The sequence below is a fragment of the Crocodylus siamensis genome, chromosome 1 (genome assembly GCF_052110815.1).
Source record: "Crocodylus siamensis isolate JL-2025a chromosome 1, ASM5211081v1, whole genome shotgun sequence".
Taxonomy (NCBI): domain Eukaryota; kingdom Metazoa; phylum Chordata; order Crocodylia; family Crocodylidae; genus Crocodylus; species Crocodylus siamensis.
In genome coordinates, this window is record NC_143395.1 from 192,538,242 (window position 1) to 192,555,648 (window position 17,407).

Here is a 17,407-nt window from a genome sequence, read left to right on the forward strand (position 1 = left end):
CTCCAAGATTCTTAAGAATCCTCTCAGCAGAGCCTACTGTCACGTGCATAGGAGGCATCTGTCTGTCTTAGTCTACACAATTCTGTTGTCTTACAAGACATCACATCACTGAACATGAAAGATAAAGTGAAGCCGGAGTGCAAAAGCACATGTGTGTACTGTCACACTGAAGTGACAATATTAATTCCAGCTGAGGAGTAGAGCGCAAGAAACAATATAGTATGTTCTGTTATCAACTTGAATCCACAACTGTGTGATATGGACCACTTAACCAGGATGCCACAGTGTCACCCAATAATGGCATAGTTAAATATGCAAACATTTACACGTGAATCTCAAGACAAAGCCAAGCAGAAGACAGGGCAGGGGGGTTTTCAAAGAAAAATCCAGAGTCCAAAACATTCAGACCTGCTGTAATTTTTTCTGAGTTCTTTGTAGTAGAATTTTTGTAGTCATAAGCAAATGAAAGCTAACAGCTGGAATTTTCTGATGGGTTTCTTTAGTCTAACGAGGGGTGCCTTGTTTTAAAAAAGTTTGAGAACCACTGGTATAGACATGCATCATGTACACAGGTATATTTTATTATCTTTTATGTCCTCAGTAGTTGTATTTTTATGTTTGGTTTTATCTCAGAGGTAACGGTTTTAAAAGAATGGAAAAAGTGAGACCTACTTGGACATATGGAAGAGACTATTATAGATTCTGGATTATTATTTTATTTCATATGGTGCCAGAAAGGGGTGGGGGGTGGGATTTACCACTCGTTTTATAAAGACATTTTAATGGAAAATATGCAGTGACATTACTATTCAGCCAAATTTAAAAAAATAGCACAGGAAAAGTAGGGTCCATTCTTTTACCTGGTGCTGGTTGGCTAGGAACACCCTGAGTGGCTGGTGTAAGAGAGGTGGTGTGATTTACTCCATTTTCTGCTGGTGTTGGCCGGGGCTCATTATTTGCTTCTGAGGGTGCATCTCCATGATCAACCTGAAATACAGAATATTTTACACAGCATTTCTAAATGGATACCAGAAATGTGATCGATCTCTCACGAAAAACCTTTTGTGTCATAGCTTCATGTCTTTTATGACTGTGAAATTTCCTACAGGCTTGTAATCTATTTTGCTACAAGTAAAATCAAGACAGGATTTTTAAATTGTCCCTTTATCACATACAGTTTATCTTTGCAGTGTAACTTTCAAGAAGACATATGGCACTCATCTCTCTGAACAATTATTTCAAGTATACTTTTCTCTTACATAAACACTGGGGAGAAAAATTAGCAGGATGTAACTTAACAGGGTCATTTTCAGTTGGATAATTTACAAATGTATAGATATGAAACTACAGCAGACCTGCATTTTATTTTACAGCTTTGCAGTGTGCCATAAAATACTATTACAAGTAATGCAGTAGCTGGCAGAAAAATACCACAGCTCTGCACTCTGTCATGAAAGCTTCCTTGAAGTAATGCAAAAGCTGGCAGGAAAATCACTATTGTAAACTGAATATGTATACAGAGTTGCTTCTAAATTTTGCACTTCTACACAGCTATATAATTACTCATCAACCTTCAATACATACAGACACTTATTCTCCGGAACTCACATTTTCACAATTATACTCAAAGGATAAGATATGTAAACAGTACCTTCATCCTCCTGCTCCCTGCATAAGCATGTTTGTGGAATCCAAGTTGTCTAGACATTTTCCACATTTTTTTCCCTGAAGGCTCATGTTTGTAGCATATATTCTGCTATGCAGTTACTTTTGTGGATGTCAGGTTTGTAAAGGTATACACACAGAGGGGGAAGGGGACTCACAGTATGGATGAGCAATTTGGACTCTAAAATGGGCAAAATATATATTTGAAGGACCAGTTACTATGGCACCTGATTAAGTATAGTGCTGGATTTGTTCCCCAAGCTGCTTTGTTTTCATTCTTTGATGATAATCACATTACATGCAGAAGCAGGAGGCAGCTCTTTCCTCTGATTACTCCACCCTTTCAGAACATCAATCTGCCCCTCCATCAATACAGCCAAAAAACCCCTTCTGCTATAACTGTTCCATAGCAATAGTACTGGCAAATGTCTGCAACCTGGCTTAACACATTGTATTCCGTGAAGAGCTAGATACTAAGAGATAAACATACCACTGCAGCTGTATCCATCATGAGATTCAGATCATTTTAATCATTTTGTTTATTTTTTTCATATTTGATTTTTTTTAAAAACCAAAGCATGATCTAAACATCTGATCCTTAGCCACATTAATTATACTACAAAGAGCTTTCTGGCAGAAATCGTGGCTGAATTTGGTTTTCTCTTTAAATACTGCTTAAAAGACGGTGACTTCACTGATTATAAACATGCCACAATGAGGACTGCATGAATGATTAATAACAATAAAACTAGGCTTAACAAACTTTGTATTCCAGTCTGAAAATGTGCACCAAAATATGATTGATTTTGGTATGTGAAGGGGAATATTCTTTTTTTTTTTAATTTATGATCTGATTTTTAGATGTAAAAATCAATGTGGTATTCCAACTTCTTTCCAAACTATTTATGTGACTGCTCAGTTTTGGGCACCAGAAGTCTTTGTTTCAAGACACTGCATCACAAATGTAAGACAAGGTCAGGAAGCGCATAAACAGTCATTTTCTATGGATCAAGCAATTTAATCTTGTTTTATAGCACCTTCTCTTTTCATAATTCATCACCAGCCACTAAAGCAATGGTGATTTTCCCTTTAAGGAAGAACAATGAACTCTATTTTTCATTGCATTTTTCAACCTTGTATCTTACAGCTTAAATATGAAAGGAAAATGATTTATACACTTTCATGCTTTTAATAAAAGAGAATGTGATTGCTAAGTGAAGTTGAGTGCACAGTAAGGAGAATTAGGTTTACATATACTCTCTCACACACAGAGGTAGATTCTGGAGTGCAAGGTGGCTGGGGATTTCCCTGAGTAGAAAGGAAAACGTCATTAACACTGGGCTTATTTACATCAATTGTTACAGGTGATTGATGCTTGAGTGTGAGCACTTGGATTAGCCTAGCCTGAGCATGACCGTTTCCTATGCAAAAGCCCCACTCCTGTTACTGTACCTTCAGGTTTCTATCTTCCATACATGTTTGGGGGAAACTTTTATGACCCTGTGGGACATATTTCATGGTTCACTGTGCTGAGAAATGCTACAATTCTTTCCCATTCACTTGTAGGAGAATGTGTCTGTCTTTTGGGGGGAAGGGGTAAGAGAATGATAGAAAATTATGAGTTTTACATCTTGTGGGGACTTCTAGCTAGGGACCTGTTGAATGGCTGCTGCTCCTTTTGTGCCATATGAGGGCAAAGGCAATAAAACTACTACTACACTACAAATCACTTATAAGTGTACCGTATTTTGTAATCAGTGCAGTTAAAATGCACAGAAATTTAAGTCATAGCAATTAAAATAATTCCTGTTGTGGATATCCTACATCTAGTTTTCTACAGACATGTAGCTGAACAGTGGGGGGGGAGGGCTTGGAGCTGACATGTCACCTGATTATCACATCGTCATACTTCTGTGACAAGCCCAAGTCTATGAAGTCTTTAACTGGGAAAGGTGATTGGAAATGGAGAAGTTTTAAGGTTTACAATGAACCTTATGGACTTGCACAGCATCCGGTAGTCTGAAACTGGGAATTCACATCATGCTTAAAATGGTTTCTGCTCTAAAAGTTAAGGTCTAAACATTGCAAAATGAATCATGTATTTCTATAATTTATTTCTCAACTTTACAGGTACATTTGTTATGCTAATGCTTCATGGACAGAGTGGCTTCAGGTCTACAAAAAACTTGATTTCTTTGTTTCAAACAGGATGTGCAATTCATTACTAAATAAGTTTTGCTAGCTGCTGCCCTGCTGCTTTTCACAACCATGAAGGTTAAAATTGGTCAATTTCCTTTCACTTTAACCTCTGCAAGAAGCTAGATCATATAATCATAATTATAGCTAAAAATAAAGACAGGAAACAACACAACCATGGACATAAGGGTTAATGTGAAAGGCTGGAAGGGACCTCAGTAGGTCATCCAGTTCAAACCCATGCTCAACAAAGGATCATCCCGCTCTCACCCATTCCAGGCAAGTATTTATTTAACCTACACTGAAAACCTTCCAGTGATGGAGATTATACAACCACTAAGTAATCTATTCCAGTAGTTAACCATGCTCAGGGGATGATGTTTCAGACTCTGTCCTTTTTGGAAGTGTCTTTTGTAGTAGTAAGGGGTAACTGTCTTCCTAGAGACTGACATGATGACATCAACAGGAAATTGTCAGCTATCGTTACGTGTCTATTAGCAGTTGCAGTAAAGCCCTTCTGAGAGCAAGAAATCTCCCTGCCTTTTCCTGAGCTATGAGATAGCACATTTTTAATCTCTCGCATGTTTGTAATGGAGAGATGCACAACTGCCTTCCAGTTAAAACTTGACTGTGAAGCACTCCACAGTTTTCCTTCTGTCATTCAGCCACATTTTTTAGACAGTTTGGGACAATTTGTAACACTAAAGCCCTGTGAGACATCTGTTCACTCAATTTTTGTAATACTCTGAATAACTTAAAAGTATACACTAGAAGTAAACACTGTGCCTGTCCTTGCCCTTGCAGTAAGTCAGTCCTTCCAAATTTAGGTCCATTACTCCTTCTGGTGGACAAGGGAAAGAGACAATTGCCATCATCCTTATAACAACCCTTTTTGTATTCAAAGCCTGTTGTCAAATCCTCTTCTCATCTTCTCTTCTCCATACTAAATAACCCGAGTTCTTCCAACCATTTTTGTAAGTCATGTTTCCTAAACCTCTCATCATTTCTATTGGACTCCTCCCACTTTGTCAATGCCTTTTTTTTTTGAAGTGTAGTGCCCCAAACTGCACACAGTTCTACAAGTGATTTCTCCTTACCAGTAAAGGGATCACTTCCCTTGGCTTGCATATGACAATTCTGTTAATGCAATCCAGTATGCCATGGACTGTTTTGCAACAATAGCACACTGGTGACTTGTTCAGACTGCAGTCCACTGCATCTTCTTTTCTGCGGTATTGCAGCCACCTGGTCCTTAATTTGTATTTGTGCATTTGATTGTTACATCCTAAATGCAGTATTTCTCACTTACCAATTTTCATTGGATTTAATCAGATGTACCTTATTTATTGAAATACTAGACACGGTTTTCCTTCCAGTCGGTATGGGGAAAAAAAGCCTGTTGCCTTATATTGTTATATTGACAATGTTGTCTAGCATAAAACTGCTGCCAAAAGCAGCGTGTGCTCAGTAATGCAAACCAACTATGAAGATGATTAAAGGCAGCAAACACTGAGCTATAAAACACATGGCCCATATTGGATAAGTATTCTGATGGGAACCTACCTTTTTTTATTAAAATATATTTCTATATATAGAGTTATATAAATACATCCTCTATCATAAACTTTCCATCATGCATCTTAAAACCACATTAAAAAACCTGTATTTCCCATTACAATAAACACACCTACTCCCCTGCACAACCTACCACAATGATAAGTTATTACAGCCCATCTGAACAGAATATATGGTGGTACCCACGAAACTCAGTGCCAACTCTTTTTAAAATCAAGGTGAGCTTTGTATACTTTCTTACCTCCCCTTTACTCCCACAGCTGAACTGAGCCTTTCTTTCCCATTTCCAATGATTCCAGTTTCTTCACCAGCATTAAATGTCTGACAAACATCACCAAAAGGGTCCCAAACAGGTCATCACCAAAAGGGTCCCAAACAGGTCATCCAGAATCCTCACACCATCTATTGCATATGCCCGTTGCACATTTATCATATGAGGTGGAGCTGGACCAGGTTGCCCTGTGTCTCATCTGTATATATATTTTGGGGGATCTCAGAGTTCATAAGAACAGTGGGTTCCAGTCATGATTTGGGGCTAATTAGCACATCAATCCTTCATGGGACTACCTGGAGTGCACACACATACTGAGCAGTGCTGAGCTGTGAGGTCACCGTGGCTTGAAATACTGTTGACTCAGCTGGGGCCCAGCCCAGTGAACTACATGGTAAATCATGAGCCTTTTGGCTTTGAACTAATATCATGCATAGTCTGTACTTTAGGTAAGTAGATATAGAAGTGCTGCTTAAAAGTTAATTTATAGACTACCTGTTCTGATAAAACTTGTAGCAGTTTAAAAAAAAAGGTGAAATGTATCAATTCTGGATGAACTAAATCTAAGGTACTATATGTAAATCACTATAGGTATGTTTATTTCAAAGTCAGTGTTTTCAAATTTTGTTTTACTTCAATGTGCTCAAAGATAGCAGGATCCGGCAGTAAAGAGAAAGGGAAGGACTACAAGTGTAAAATTTTGGGGGAGGTAAAGGGCAAGGGGGTTACATGCCTTTTCAAAATTAATTTTACCTGCTGTAGCAGTGGAAGGAGGACAAATTCAAGGCAAACCTCCCAGTAATTAGATGCTATATCTCGAAAATTATAACAAATGTATGACGTTTTCATATATAGAATCTAATTATTGGGGGATTGTCTTATATTTGGGGTTGTATAATATTCAAGTAAATATGGTATTTCAGATCATTTTTCCAATTTATCAAGGTCATTTTCAATCCTAACTATCCTCTGCGACCCCTCCCAACCTGATGACACATGCACATTTACTAAACAATTCCTAGTCATTAATAAAGCTATAAAAGCTTTATTGAGAAAATGTTAAAATTAATATCTTTACGGTACAGTTAAAAGACAAACAGACCCTAGTGCATGAGATAAAGTTCTGGGATATCTACATAGATATAAAGTTCTGGGATGTTAATCCAATCTGAAGCCATGTACAGAGGATCAGTTTCTACCAGAAGAAGTGCCTTTCTGCTGGTAGAAATAAAAAGTGTGCAGACATTTGAGCTTTTTCTCCTGAAGCAAAAGTGGCTGCTCTGGGAAACAATAAGTTAAAAAAAAAAGTAAGTTCCAGAAGGACATACAAGTCTGTGGCAGAACACTTTAACCTTTCCGGACAGTTCATAACTGACCTCAGGGTGGCTGTTCTTACACAGAAAAACTTTAAAAACTAACCTGAACAAGAAATCATCCACTGACTGGATTGTATTAAGTATGGTCCAAACAGGAACTATGGATTCTTATCCTACTACCCAGATTAGCTTTTGTGACCCGTTTGTCCTCATGGGTTTATTGCCTGTTTGCCTCTCCCAGCCATGTCTCTCCTATTGTCTGTTTGCCTCTCCTACTTCATGGCTCCTTCCCTATCTTTTGTATTCAAGTCACTCTCTCCATTTGTTATGCTAGTCTGTGCACATTCTTTCACAGTATCTGATGAAGCGAGCTTGGGCTCACAAAAAACTTATGCTATACATCTCTGATTTAGTTAATCTGTATGGTGCAAATCTATCCTGCCGCCTTCCTGACTTCAGACTAATACGGCCAAGTCTCTCGCTTGCGGAAAGCATTCTTAGGTTTTAGCATTAGCATTACATTTGCCCAGGGTGAAGCACTGTTCAATCTTTAACAGAGTCTATAACAAAAGCATCTGGGTTTCTTTCAGTAATCTTATCTCAAAAAGTGCATTAGACCCCAGAGAGAGCCATAAGGAATCCCACTTGTTCTTCGTCCCTGTTAGACTTTGAGCCATTGATGACTATACACGTAGCCACAGCCACAATATTTGAAACTTCACTTACAAAAAATGTATGCACACACATCTGTTCAGGCAAATCTGGCAGTCACACCTAAAATTACTTAATTCTGCTTGAAAGTGTTACTCTCATGAGTAAACAGACATTTCAAATCTGTCCCTCTGTCACTCTGAAAAAACCCTGCCCAGGAAAATGAAGCTTACAAGAAATGAAACAAGCATAAAAAAAGATGCAAAGGTTCAGAAATAAGAAGAATGCTTTAGTGATCATATAATTTCAGGCTACTTATCTTGCATGATGCATGTTCACAAATCCAAAGAATAGTACACTTAGAATACAATTTAAATGTAATTTCATGTTGCAATTTTGTGCACTTCTGCTGTTTCATTGGCCTGATTAGTTTTATATAATCAATAAATGCACCACCATAATGATCTTATTTTTCTCCAAAGACATGCTTATCTACTATTTTAAAGTAAGTGCCTTTACCAGATAAGTTTTTAAGTTGTTTGACATATGAGAACATACTCAGTGCTACTTATATCAATTCAGCTTCCTAGTTTCCTGTTTGCTTTAAGTAGTACTCTGACAAATGTTTCTTAGCCTAATAAATAAGCCTGTTCAGAGAAAAGAAATCTGCTTTTTATAAGCAAAAATGACCTCTAGAAGTACTTTAAGGGTTATGTTGAAAAAAGACTTTGCTATTAAAATCAAATCTTGTGTGTAGATCATCCTAGATAAACCTCTAAGATAGTATTGAGTATGTCAAAGCATCCTTGTTCAACAAAACTTGTGACACCATGTGTATAAAAAAGACAAAGAGGTAAATTGTTGGCCAAGGAACTTCAATTACTTTCATTCATCTAATCTGGAATGGGGACTGTGTTCTTGGTTACAAAAAAATTCAGTTCCGACTGGAAAACAGAAGAAGCCAGGGAAAATATCAGGGGCTAATTCAGGGCTATGGAAGCCTTTTTTCCCCATTGCTTCTATTATTCATGACTAGCTACTTGTGCTGAATACTTTTTACTTCATGTCACATGCCTAAAGTATGATACAGGCATTATTCAAAATCTGACAATGAGATTTTCAGTACCATCTAAGGCTGTGTTTAGACTCTGAACTTATTATGCTGGGCAGCAGCACCGTCAAACAAGCTGAGGAGCTCTGTGAATGCTACTGCCCAGATCAGAAGAAAGGTAGCTGAGTCTGTGTAGACCCAAACATGGGTTAATCAGCACTGCCTCTCAGTGGAGCTACTTAGGGTGTGGACACAACTACATCTGGAGGCTTTTCAAGAGGGGAAAAATTCAAAAGGGTAGCAGCTGGGATGTTCTAATTGTTATTTTGTAACTCTCTCCAGCTGAATTTAATCTATTCCTGAATAATCTAAAACATGATAACAGGGAATCAGTTCCATGAACCCCCAATACTGAATGATTCTATCCCTGTCTTGCTTTATGCAGGTGATGCACTGTTAATGTCATAATCCCAGATAGGCCTCCAAAGGTTATTAGAAGCTTTTCAATATTATGACACCTTGAATAGCTTGGAAATCAATACTGCTGAATATAAGGTACTGTTTTGGGAACAAAAGGAAGAAACAAGCTGCGTTTTTATAGATAAAGAAATTAGACATGGTCTTCTCATTTATATAACTTAGACTTTATTTTAATAAAATACCTGAGCTGGAATAAATGCATTAAAATGTAAGCATTAAGTCAAAAGAAGCCATGGGCTGAATTTTATCCTTTTACAATAAGACTGGTAGAAGGATGGTAACTGGCAGTGCCTGAGGACCATAGATCTAAGGTAGAGTCCATTTTATTGTATGGGTCAGAATTCTGGGGTGATGATCCCATGGTTCATTCTTTTTGTTCCTTATGGGACTTTTTATCTCTTTCAAATCCATGATGGGGGGAAGATTTATGCATTCTGAAATGGAGCTGCTTAATGTGAGCTCAATTAAAAACTAAATTATTGGATAAAAATTTGAGCTTGTGCCCCAATCAGATACCCTAAGAAATGTATTTTAGAAGTCCCTTCTCTTACAGATGAAGTCTTATTCAAATGGTTATTAGGGTTGTGCGAAATTTCACTGAGTGTTTCATTTTGAAGATGTTTCGATGCATTTTGAGTTCAAAACAGCAAAACTGAAATGAAACAAAAAGCATTGAAACAGCTTCGAAATCATATGAGGGCACTTGAAAATTTTTGAAAGTTTTTTGAAGGTTTCGAAGCAGCCTGATGCTGGCAGGCAGAAGAGAGCCAGGGCTGAGCTTTCAGCGGCTCCACAGCACCATGTGACTCAGTCTGGCAGGAAGCGCAGCTCTGGCTCTCCCCACCTCCCGCCACTGGGCTGTGCTCCATGGGGCTGCCAGAGCCAATCAGAGCACAGTGCCGGCTCTGCCCACTTCCTGCCACTGGGCTGTGCTCCGATTGGCTCTGCCAGTCCCACGGAGCTCAGCCCAGTGGAGGGAGGAAGACAGAGCTGGTGCTCTGCTCTGCCTCCCACCACTAGGCTGAGTTTTATGGGGCTGCAAGGCTCTGGGAGCTGAGCCTGGTGGTGGGAGGCTAAGCTCCCAGCAGCTCGCAGACCAGTGAAACTCAGCTCAGTGGCAGGAAGTGGAGTGCAGCGCAGCGCTGGGGCTGCACTCCACCTCCTGCCACCAGGCTCAGCTCCACAGAGCCACGCTGGGTATGGGCTGCACCCAGAGCTCGTCCCAGGCAGCAACAGCAGCCTTCTGCCATCTGGCAGGCAGATCGGGGGCCCGCCAGCACCCCCGAGAGGGCTGTGGGGGCTCTGCCAGACTCCTCTCGGGGCGGTTCAGGCCCCTGATCTGGCTGCTGGATGACAGGAGGCTGCTGTCCAGCACCAATGTTCCCAACGCTGGGTACAGGCTGCGCCCAGTGCCAGTCCTAGGTGGCAGGAGCAGCCTCCTGTGATCTGGCAGGCAGATCAGGGGCCGGCACACATGGGAGGAGTCTGGCACAGCTCTCCTGCAGCCCTCCCAGGGGTACAGGTGGGCCCCTGATCTGCCTGCTGGATGACAGGAGGCTGCTGCTGCAGGTTGGGACTGGTGTTGGGTGTAGCCTGCACCCAGCAGTGGGAATATTGGTGTTGCCGCTGGCCCCAGCTGGCAGCAGCAGCCTCCTGTCATCCAGCAGGCAGATCGAGGGTTTGCTTGCAGCCCCAGGAGGGCTGCGGGGACTGTGCCGGACTCCTCACAGGGGTGCAGACCCCCAATCTGCCTGCTGGATCAGAGGAGGTTCCTCCTGCTCTCTGTCTCCTGCTTGTCAATAGCTTGGCATGCAGTTTCCCAGAAACCTCTCCACCTATCTCCTTGAAACTTGGCAGGCTTCATGGCCTCAGAAGGGGCTACTATCCCTGCATGCTTCATCTGAATCAGGCCAGAAATTACAAAGTTATAGGCAGTTTCATGCTTCCCCATTATAGCCTATGGGCAAAATGTCGAACAAGCGTCGAAACAGCAAAACAGTTTCGACAAGACAAAACGGAACAGTGCTTTCAAAATGAAACAACGCTTGAAACGAAACGCTGTTCCATCAAAATGTCAAAACAGAAGTCGAAGCAGAACGGTGCTGTTTCGCACAGCCCTAATGATTATATAACAGTTATACTATCCTACAAATAAATGGCCTAGGAAATGTGCTGACAGTTACTGACCCAGTGTTTTCCCCCATATTTAAACAAGATATAAATGTAAGAATTAAAGACACCAGCATGCAGGCAGATATGTAGGGAGTGAGATTTTCTGAAACTTCTCCTTTTTTGAGATTAATACAGCATTCTTTTGGCCTAGAAACCTACCTATCTGGAGTACAAAACCAGAAACTATGAGATGCCATTACTAAACTGTGATTCAGTCCAATGAGTTCTGTAGGGATGCCTTGTTGGATCCCATATTTGAACAGGATATGTTCTTGCAAAAAGAATGAGATAGATTACTTCAATCACTATTTGTAGGCTTGTTCATTCTTTGAAGAAATATGAGGAAAATGGATCTTTCCATTCGTGGAAAATTTTAAGTATTGGTCTAATGAAAAAAAAGGATTGGCTCCTCTCTAACAACTTACAGGCTATCCTATACTCCATAGGTGTATCTGCATTACTTGCACAAAGAATGAGGGCCAAAATCAAACAGAATTCCTTTTTTTTACTTTTTTACTCTACTGTTTTATATTGCTTCATTTTGTCTATTTTTAATTACCATATATTATGTTATTTTTTTAAATTAGTAGAAATTGTAATTTCATATTTGCTTTTACCAATAGCCACAAATCATGTAATACTATTGTATAATATACAATTTTACTGTTAATTCTATTACATTCTTTTAGCAAAAGTTGTAAATAAATGACTGTTACCACTACTAACTGTTATATATGAAGAAACGCAAGCCAAGAATGAATCAAATGTTGCAAAAATGGTTCAACTTTCTGGATGAAGAACTGGTAGATTTTGCTACATTTGAGTTGTTCTCAGTTTGTTCACAAATGACAATTAAAACATAACAGCTGCTGCCCTTATGCCCCCTGGCTCTGTGGGCCTCATTCAATGACTGTGTGCAATAGGTTGCCAACCCCTCTTCTAAGTGATGGACATGCTTTAAAAGAATCCTGCCCAACACACTTAACATGTAGCAACTGAAATCTCCCTTACCTCTTTCTTTACCTCTTCTTCTTCCTCCTCCAGTGTTAGTGCTGCCAGCTGTTTAGCTCTTTGCTCCATCAAGTTTACATATCTAATTGGATTGGATAGTGCTTCAATCACATCTAGAAATGAAGCAAATGTTTGAGACCCATGTTCCTTACTCTTTTGTTTCAGTACTGTTAAGATATTTAAATGGCCAAATTTTTTTCCTGAAATCTAATGTTTAGAGTTACTACTTAGACTTCAAAAATATCAGTAAAAGTGCCCATTCTACCAAAGGTACCATTATGCTGTGAAAAATTAAAGGTAATATGCATGCGACCCTTGCTTAGGCTAGTTTTTATGTAAGATTTTAAATAGATTTGGGGTTTCCTCACTACAGATCAGTGCAAAAGGTAGTTAGTGGAGGAAGAAGTAGGAGAGATGCTGTTGCTTGAGATAGAGCTTTGGTTTGTAGCTTGTCTCTATTCTATTTTAACTGTTTTAACAGGAACCCTGTCTGTGTGTTTGGAGCAGAGTTTCAGGATGAGATTTTCCAAACTGTTCCGCTCACATGAAGACAATGGTAACACTTCCAATGCTAATTTAAGATCAAAACAAATAAATTAAATTAGTATTTTTTAGGTATATAAGTGCAATGCAACCACTCAATTTTATAAAATTAAGAATACTGTTTTACTTTCAGTCTGAAAGTGATTGTGCACTGCTGTGTCATTTCAACCAAGCCACATTTGTGTTTTTATTAACAAATCCCAAGGTTCATACTTTCTTTAGGGCTGCAAAAAGTTTGCTGGAAAACAAGTGCTTTGGCTGTGGTCCAGACAGGCAAGCTGAAGCCCTTATAGCAATTTTATACAGCAGTACGTAAAGCCTTAAGCCACAGCAGACAGAAAAGTTTGTTTCAGTGTGTTCAATAAAGGTGAGTCAGTTTGGTAGCCTAAACTTCCAAATCTTGTCCTTTTGAAGTTCAACTGGAAAGTTTCATAGAGTTACCTGCATAGGTATCGGGTACATAGTCTTTGACTTCAATGTAGACAAAGACAGCCGGCAGTGTCAATGGCTGGTTCCTTTCATTCCTTAGGCAGATGTAGTGGTAGCCTAGAAAATAAAAGCCATCCAGGCCAAAATGTAAATTCTTCCCCATTCACGTTTCCCATGTAATGATAGTATTTTTTATTATTTATATAGTGTTGCCAGTAAACTAATTCATTTGGGGAACATAGTATGTTAGATCATCGCCCTGAAGAGTTTTCAAGCTACCTAGATAAAACTCAGTTGAGGGACAAGGTGAGAAGTCTAGGACTCCAGTTTTAGTCAATCACTTTTATTTTTTACCCATTGACTAAATGGTCACTCTTTGGCCTGTGTAAACATACCTTATTGTATTCCTTTTAATTTGGATGAGTTCATAACCATATTTCATTTTTATTTTAAATTATATTTATAATTAGCGGCCAAGGTGCTCATGGAGCTGGTTTATCAATTAAAACTGGGAGGTACAATTAAATCAATCAATCAATTAAAACTATGATAATACATCCATAGCACAAATATTTCATAGCAATAACAATAAGTTAATTCCAGGTTGATCCACAACTGACTGTTTGGTACTTTCAACAAATAAAAAATAAGTAGCTTTGGTTTAATAAATGGTGTGTATAGGGCAGAGCCACATTCAGATTCTGGTCCCACGTGTCAGTAATTCTTCCTTACTCCTTCTCCACAACCTTGTCCCATTCTCACCAAAGGAGAAATGTAAAAAGTGGCTGTTTCCCCTTTTCTTCTCAAACTTGTATTATGGCCTTTCTTGTTTATAAGCTTTGTGCATACTGATATACTGGGGACCAGTAACTATCATTGCTTTCTTTGTAACATTTAGCTCCACAGGTTTCCTTGTTTCATTTCAGGCTTAAACTTCTAGTGATCAGAGTATTTTCTTTTTCATAGAAATTTACGGCTAAGGCTAAAATAATAGAAGTATTAGTATTAGTGAATGTTACCATCAACTGAATACTTTGGATCAGATCGGCAAAGTTGTGTTGAAGTCAATGCTGATTTATGGCAGCGGAGACTCTGGCTTTTTGTTCTGTTCACTACATAACTTGTAGAACAGTAAAGCAGTAACCTCACCTGGTCGAATTGCTGAGACAGGCAATATCCGATGACCAATAAATTTCCCTCCTTCTTCATATACTGCTATCCTCAAACATGCCAGAGAAGGTAGAACAACCTAAAAGGACATGTTAGTTCATTTATTAATTTTTTGCTCTGAATGAAAAGCTGTTTCCTAATATAAGATATATACAAAAATAGAGAAATGAGCTAGCAAATAAAAATAGCTACACAGACATTCAAAGTTTTTGCTATATAACTGGTCAGAAGGCATATGAGCTACGTATGAAAATAACTCAGAAATGATCACGCATCCCTCTAGTCACCTGTGGAAGGAAGGACACTCCTTACCAGTGGGTAAGTCCTAGACAGGGAATTTTCAGAACAGCCATATTTGAGGCAGAGAACAAAATCCCCAGGTTTAATACGATATATGCGTCATACTTATTTTAGAGTCTGAAAAGTGTGACTATGCTGCAAGCCTGTAATTGCATGAAATATGCTTCCAACTAATAAAGGTCTCCTGACCCATCACTTCCTATCATGACTGCCTAGTCAGGCAAATGAAGTTTAGTGGATAGATGAGGCTGGTAAGAGAGATAGATAAACCTAAGATACTAACCTTTGCTTCAGTGAAAGGATAGAAAAGTCCTTTTGGGTTGTCAAATGCTAAGTTACCAGGGTTACTACAATGGGCATGCATTAGGTAGGGAGACGGGGGGGAGGGGGAGAAGAAATCTATTAAAAAGACTACAGAAGTAGATCAGAAAGAAACTTATAGTAATCTCATAAAGAAATGCATTATGTGATTTCTTTAGAAAGGGAGATTGTGCTGGTGATGAATGAAACAACACTGTAGCTCCGTGCAGGGGAAATAATGACTTTGGTAAGAAATCAATCTAAGTGAGAAGTTTTAATGTTTTCCTCTGTGAGATAGGGAGATCTGCAAGAACTCAGCTTGTAAGGTCAGTTCACTTTCAACAGTGCTTCTTGTTCATGGGGATCAAAATGTAAGATAGTATAAAGACCCAAGTGATCCAGGACTAGATTCACAAGGTAGACTGTAGTCTAAAAGAAACTATTCACTGGCAGTCTAATGAGCAGTACAGAGGAATTTCATGTTGCCCTGCTCATATCTGTTTCCAAGGCCCCTGGTCTCTGTCAACTGCATCTTAAATCATAACCTGCCCACACGGTTCAGGCAATTAATGACGCCACAAAAATATTATGCAAAAAATGCATAATGTTTTTGAGACTGTTTTCCATTGTGCTTGAAACTGAATGTGTTTCAGGGTTAGGGCTGCACTAGGGTCTCCAAATGACCAATGGCCAGCTGATCATTGGCTGTATTGGGAGTGCACCAGGGCAAAAACCAGTGGTGGTGCAGTCCCCAGAGCCAGCTGGCAATCAGCTGATTGTTGTCTGGCTCCAGGGACTGCACCGTAGCTCATTTGAGCCCCACTGCAGTTACAATCCAGCCAACAATGAGCTGATCATTGGGCCCCTTGGTTTCAAATTGCTGGTGCAGGAAAAGCTCAGGATCATGATCCCAGGCTTTCCCTGCACTAGCAAGTACGGCATAATTTGGATCTGATCCCCAATCCCAAAATTATGCAACCTGCTACACATGTGTGTCATGGCAAGAGGCACAACTGTTAGGAAAAAGGATCAGATCCCATTGTACCTTTAAATGTCTCTTAGTGGCCCAGAAATCAGACACGTCCCTCAGTCCCTACTCCTGGCACATTAAGAAAATGCGGGAGCTGTGGTGCAGTTATTGAGCATGATAACATGAAACATTCACCCTTTAGGGTTCTCCAGGAAAATGCATATCTTGCCAGAATGGCTGCTGTTAACAACTTGTTTTTCTATAACTTATTAAGCGAAAGGGCCTGCCTATCCCAGTATTTGCTTGCTACAGGCTTGACCCTCTTTGCCATAATCATGTTACTGATGAACAAGGCATAAAGATGGCCTTTTCTTTTGCCCTCAGTAGGACATGCTGTGCTATAGTATGCAGAATCCTCATCTTGGTGTCTGCTCCTCCAGTCTGGCTCTCAAGGGACAAGTGATACCTAGAATTGCTGAATGCATCCCAACAGCTTCTGCAAAGCATTCTGAAGGGAGTCATTCACCCTGAACAGACTCCTTGCTATCCTCATTTCTGGCTGCCTGGATGTTATACAGGAGATAGAGGATGGGTTTTTTTTCTCATGTATTCCTGTAAACAGCTGTATGTATTCCTGTAAACATGGAAATCAGGTTTCACAACAAGGATGGCTCTGACCATGACCCTGTTTGGAGCAGTTTAGGGTAACATTGAAAATTTTGATTTTTTTCTGTGCATAATTCCCTGGGGTATAATTAACACATAACATGCAATTGCTCAAAGCAAACGGTAACTTTAACACCTACTAAAGTTAGCTCATGCTAATTGTAAGCTGAAACTACACTCCCGTGGACACTCTGTTTTCCTGGATAGAGTTGCCCAGACTGGACTCCAGAACCCAAGAGATCCCTTCCACTCCTAGGGTCCTCTGTAGAAGACCATCTGCCACTGCCCTATGCCAGGGGTCATGAACCTCACTGCTGCATCAGAATGACCACATAGGTGAAAACAAACATGCATAAACATACAGGCCTAATATATTCATAACATATTGTGCTGAAATCAGTGATTTACTTTCAGTACATTTTCAACCTATATAAAAATATGTGGATGCATATTTATAGAATTCTAACATAAAGATAATATGAGACAGCTGAAAAATAAATCATGCTCTTTCTAAGACTAGATTCTTTCCAAGCCTGGTGGTAATGGATTAGAGAAATAAGATGCTGCATAAAAGTTAAGCACCCCTGTGAGAAAAAACAAATCGCAGTTTCCAAACTTTAGCTCAGACTGCCAAAGGAAAG

General features: G+C 39.6%; 1 protein-coding gene across 5 annotated transcripts in view; it reads right to left on the reverse strand.

Moving 5' to 3' along the window:
• The window catches only part of PLCB1 (phospholipase C beta 1), a 749,766-nt gene that overhangs the window by 141,354 nt on the left and 591,005 nt on the right, over window positions 1-17,407 (reverse strand). For all 5 annotated transcript variants that reach the window (XM_090051563.1, XM_090051555.1, XM_090051579.1 and 2 more), the window contains 4 exons: window positions 14,510-14,609; window positions 13,373-13,477; window positions 12,389-12,501; window positions 861-987 (listed from right to left, as the gene is read on the reverse strand). In XM_090051563.1, coding sequence (XP_089907689.1) covers window positions 861-987; window positions 12,389-12,501; window positions 13,373-13,477; window positions 14,510-14,609 — 445 coding nt within the window. The remainder of the gene's footprint in view (window positions 1-860; window positions 988-12,388; window positions 12,502-13,372; window positions 13,478-14,509; window positions 14,610-17,407) is intronic.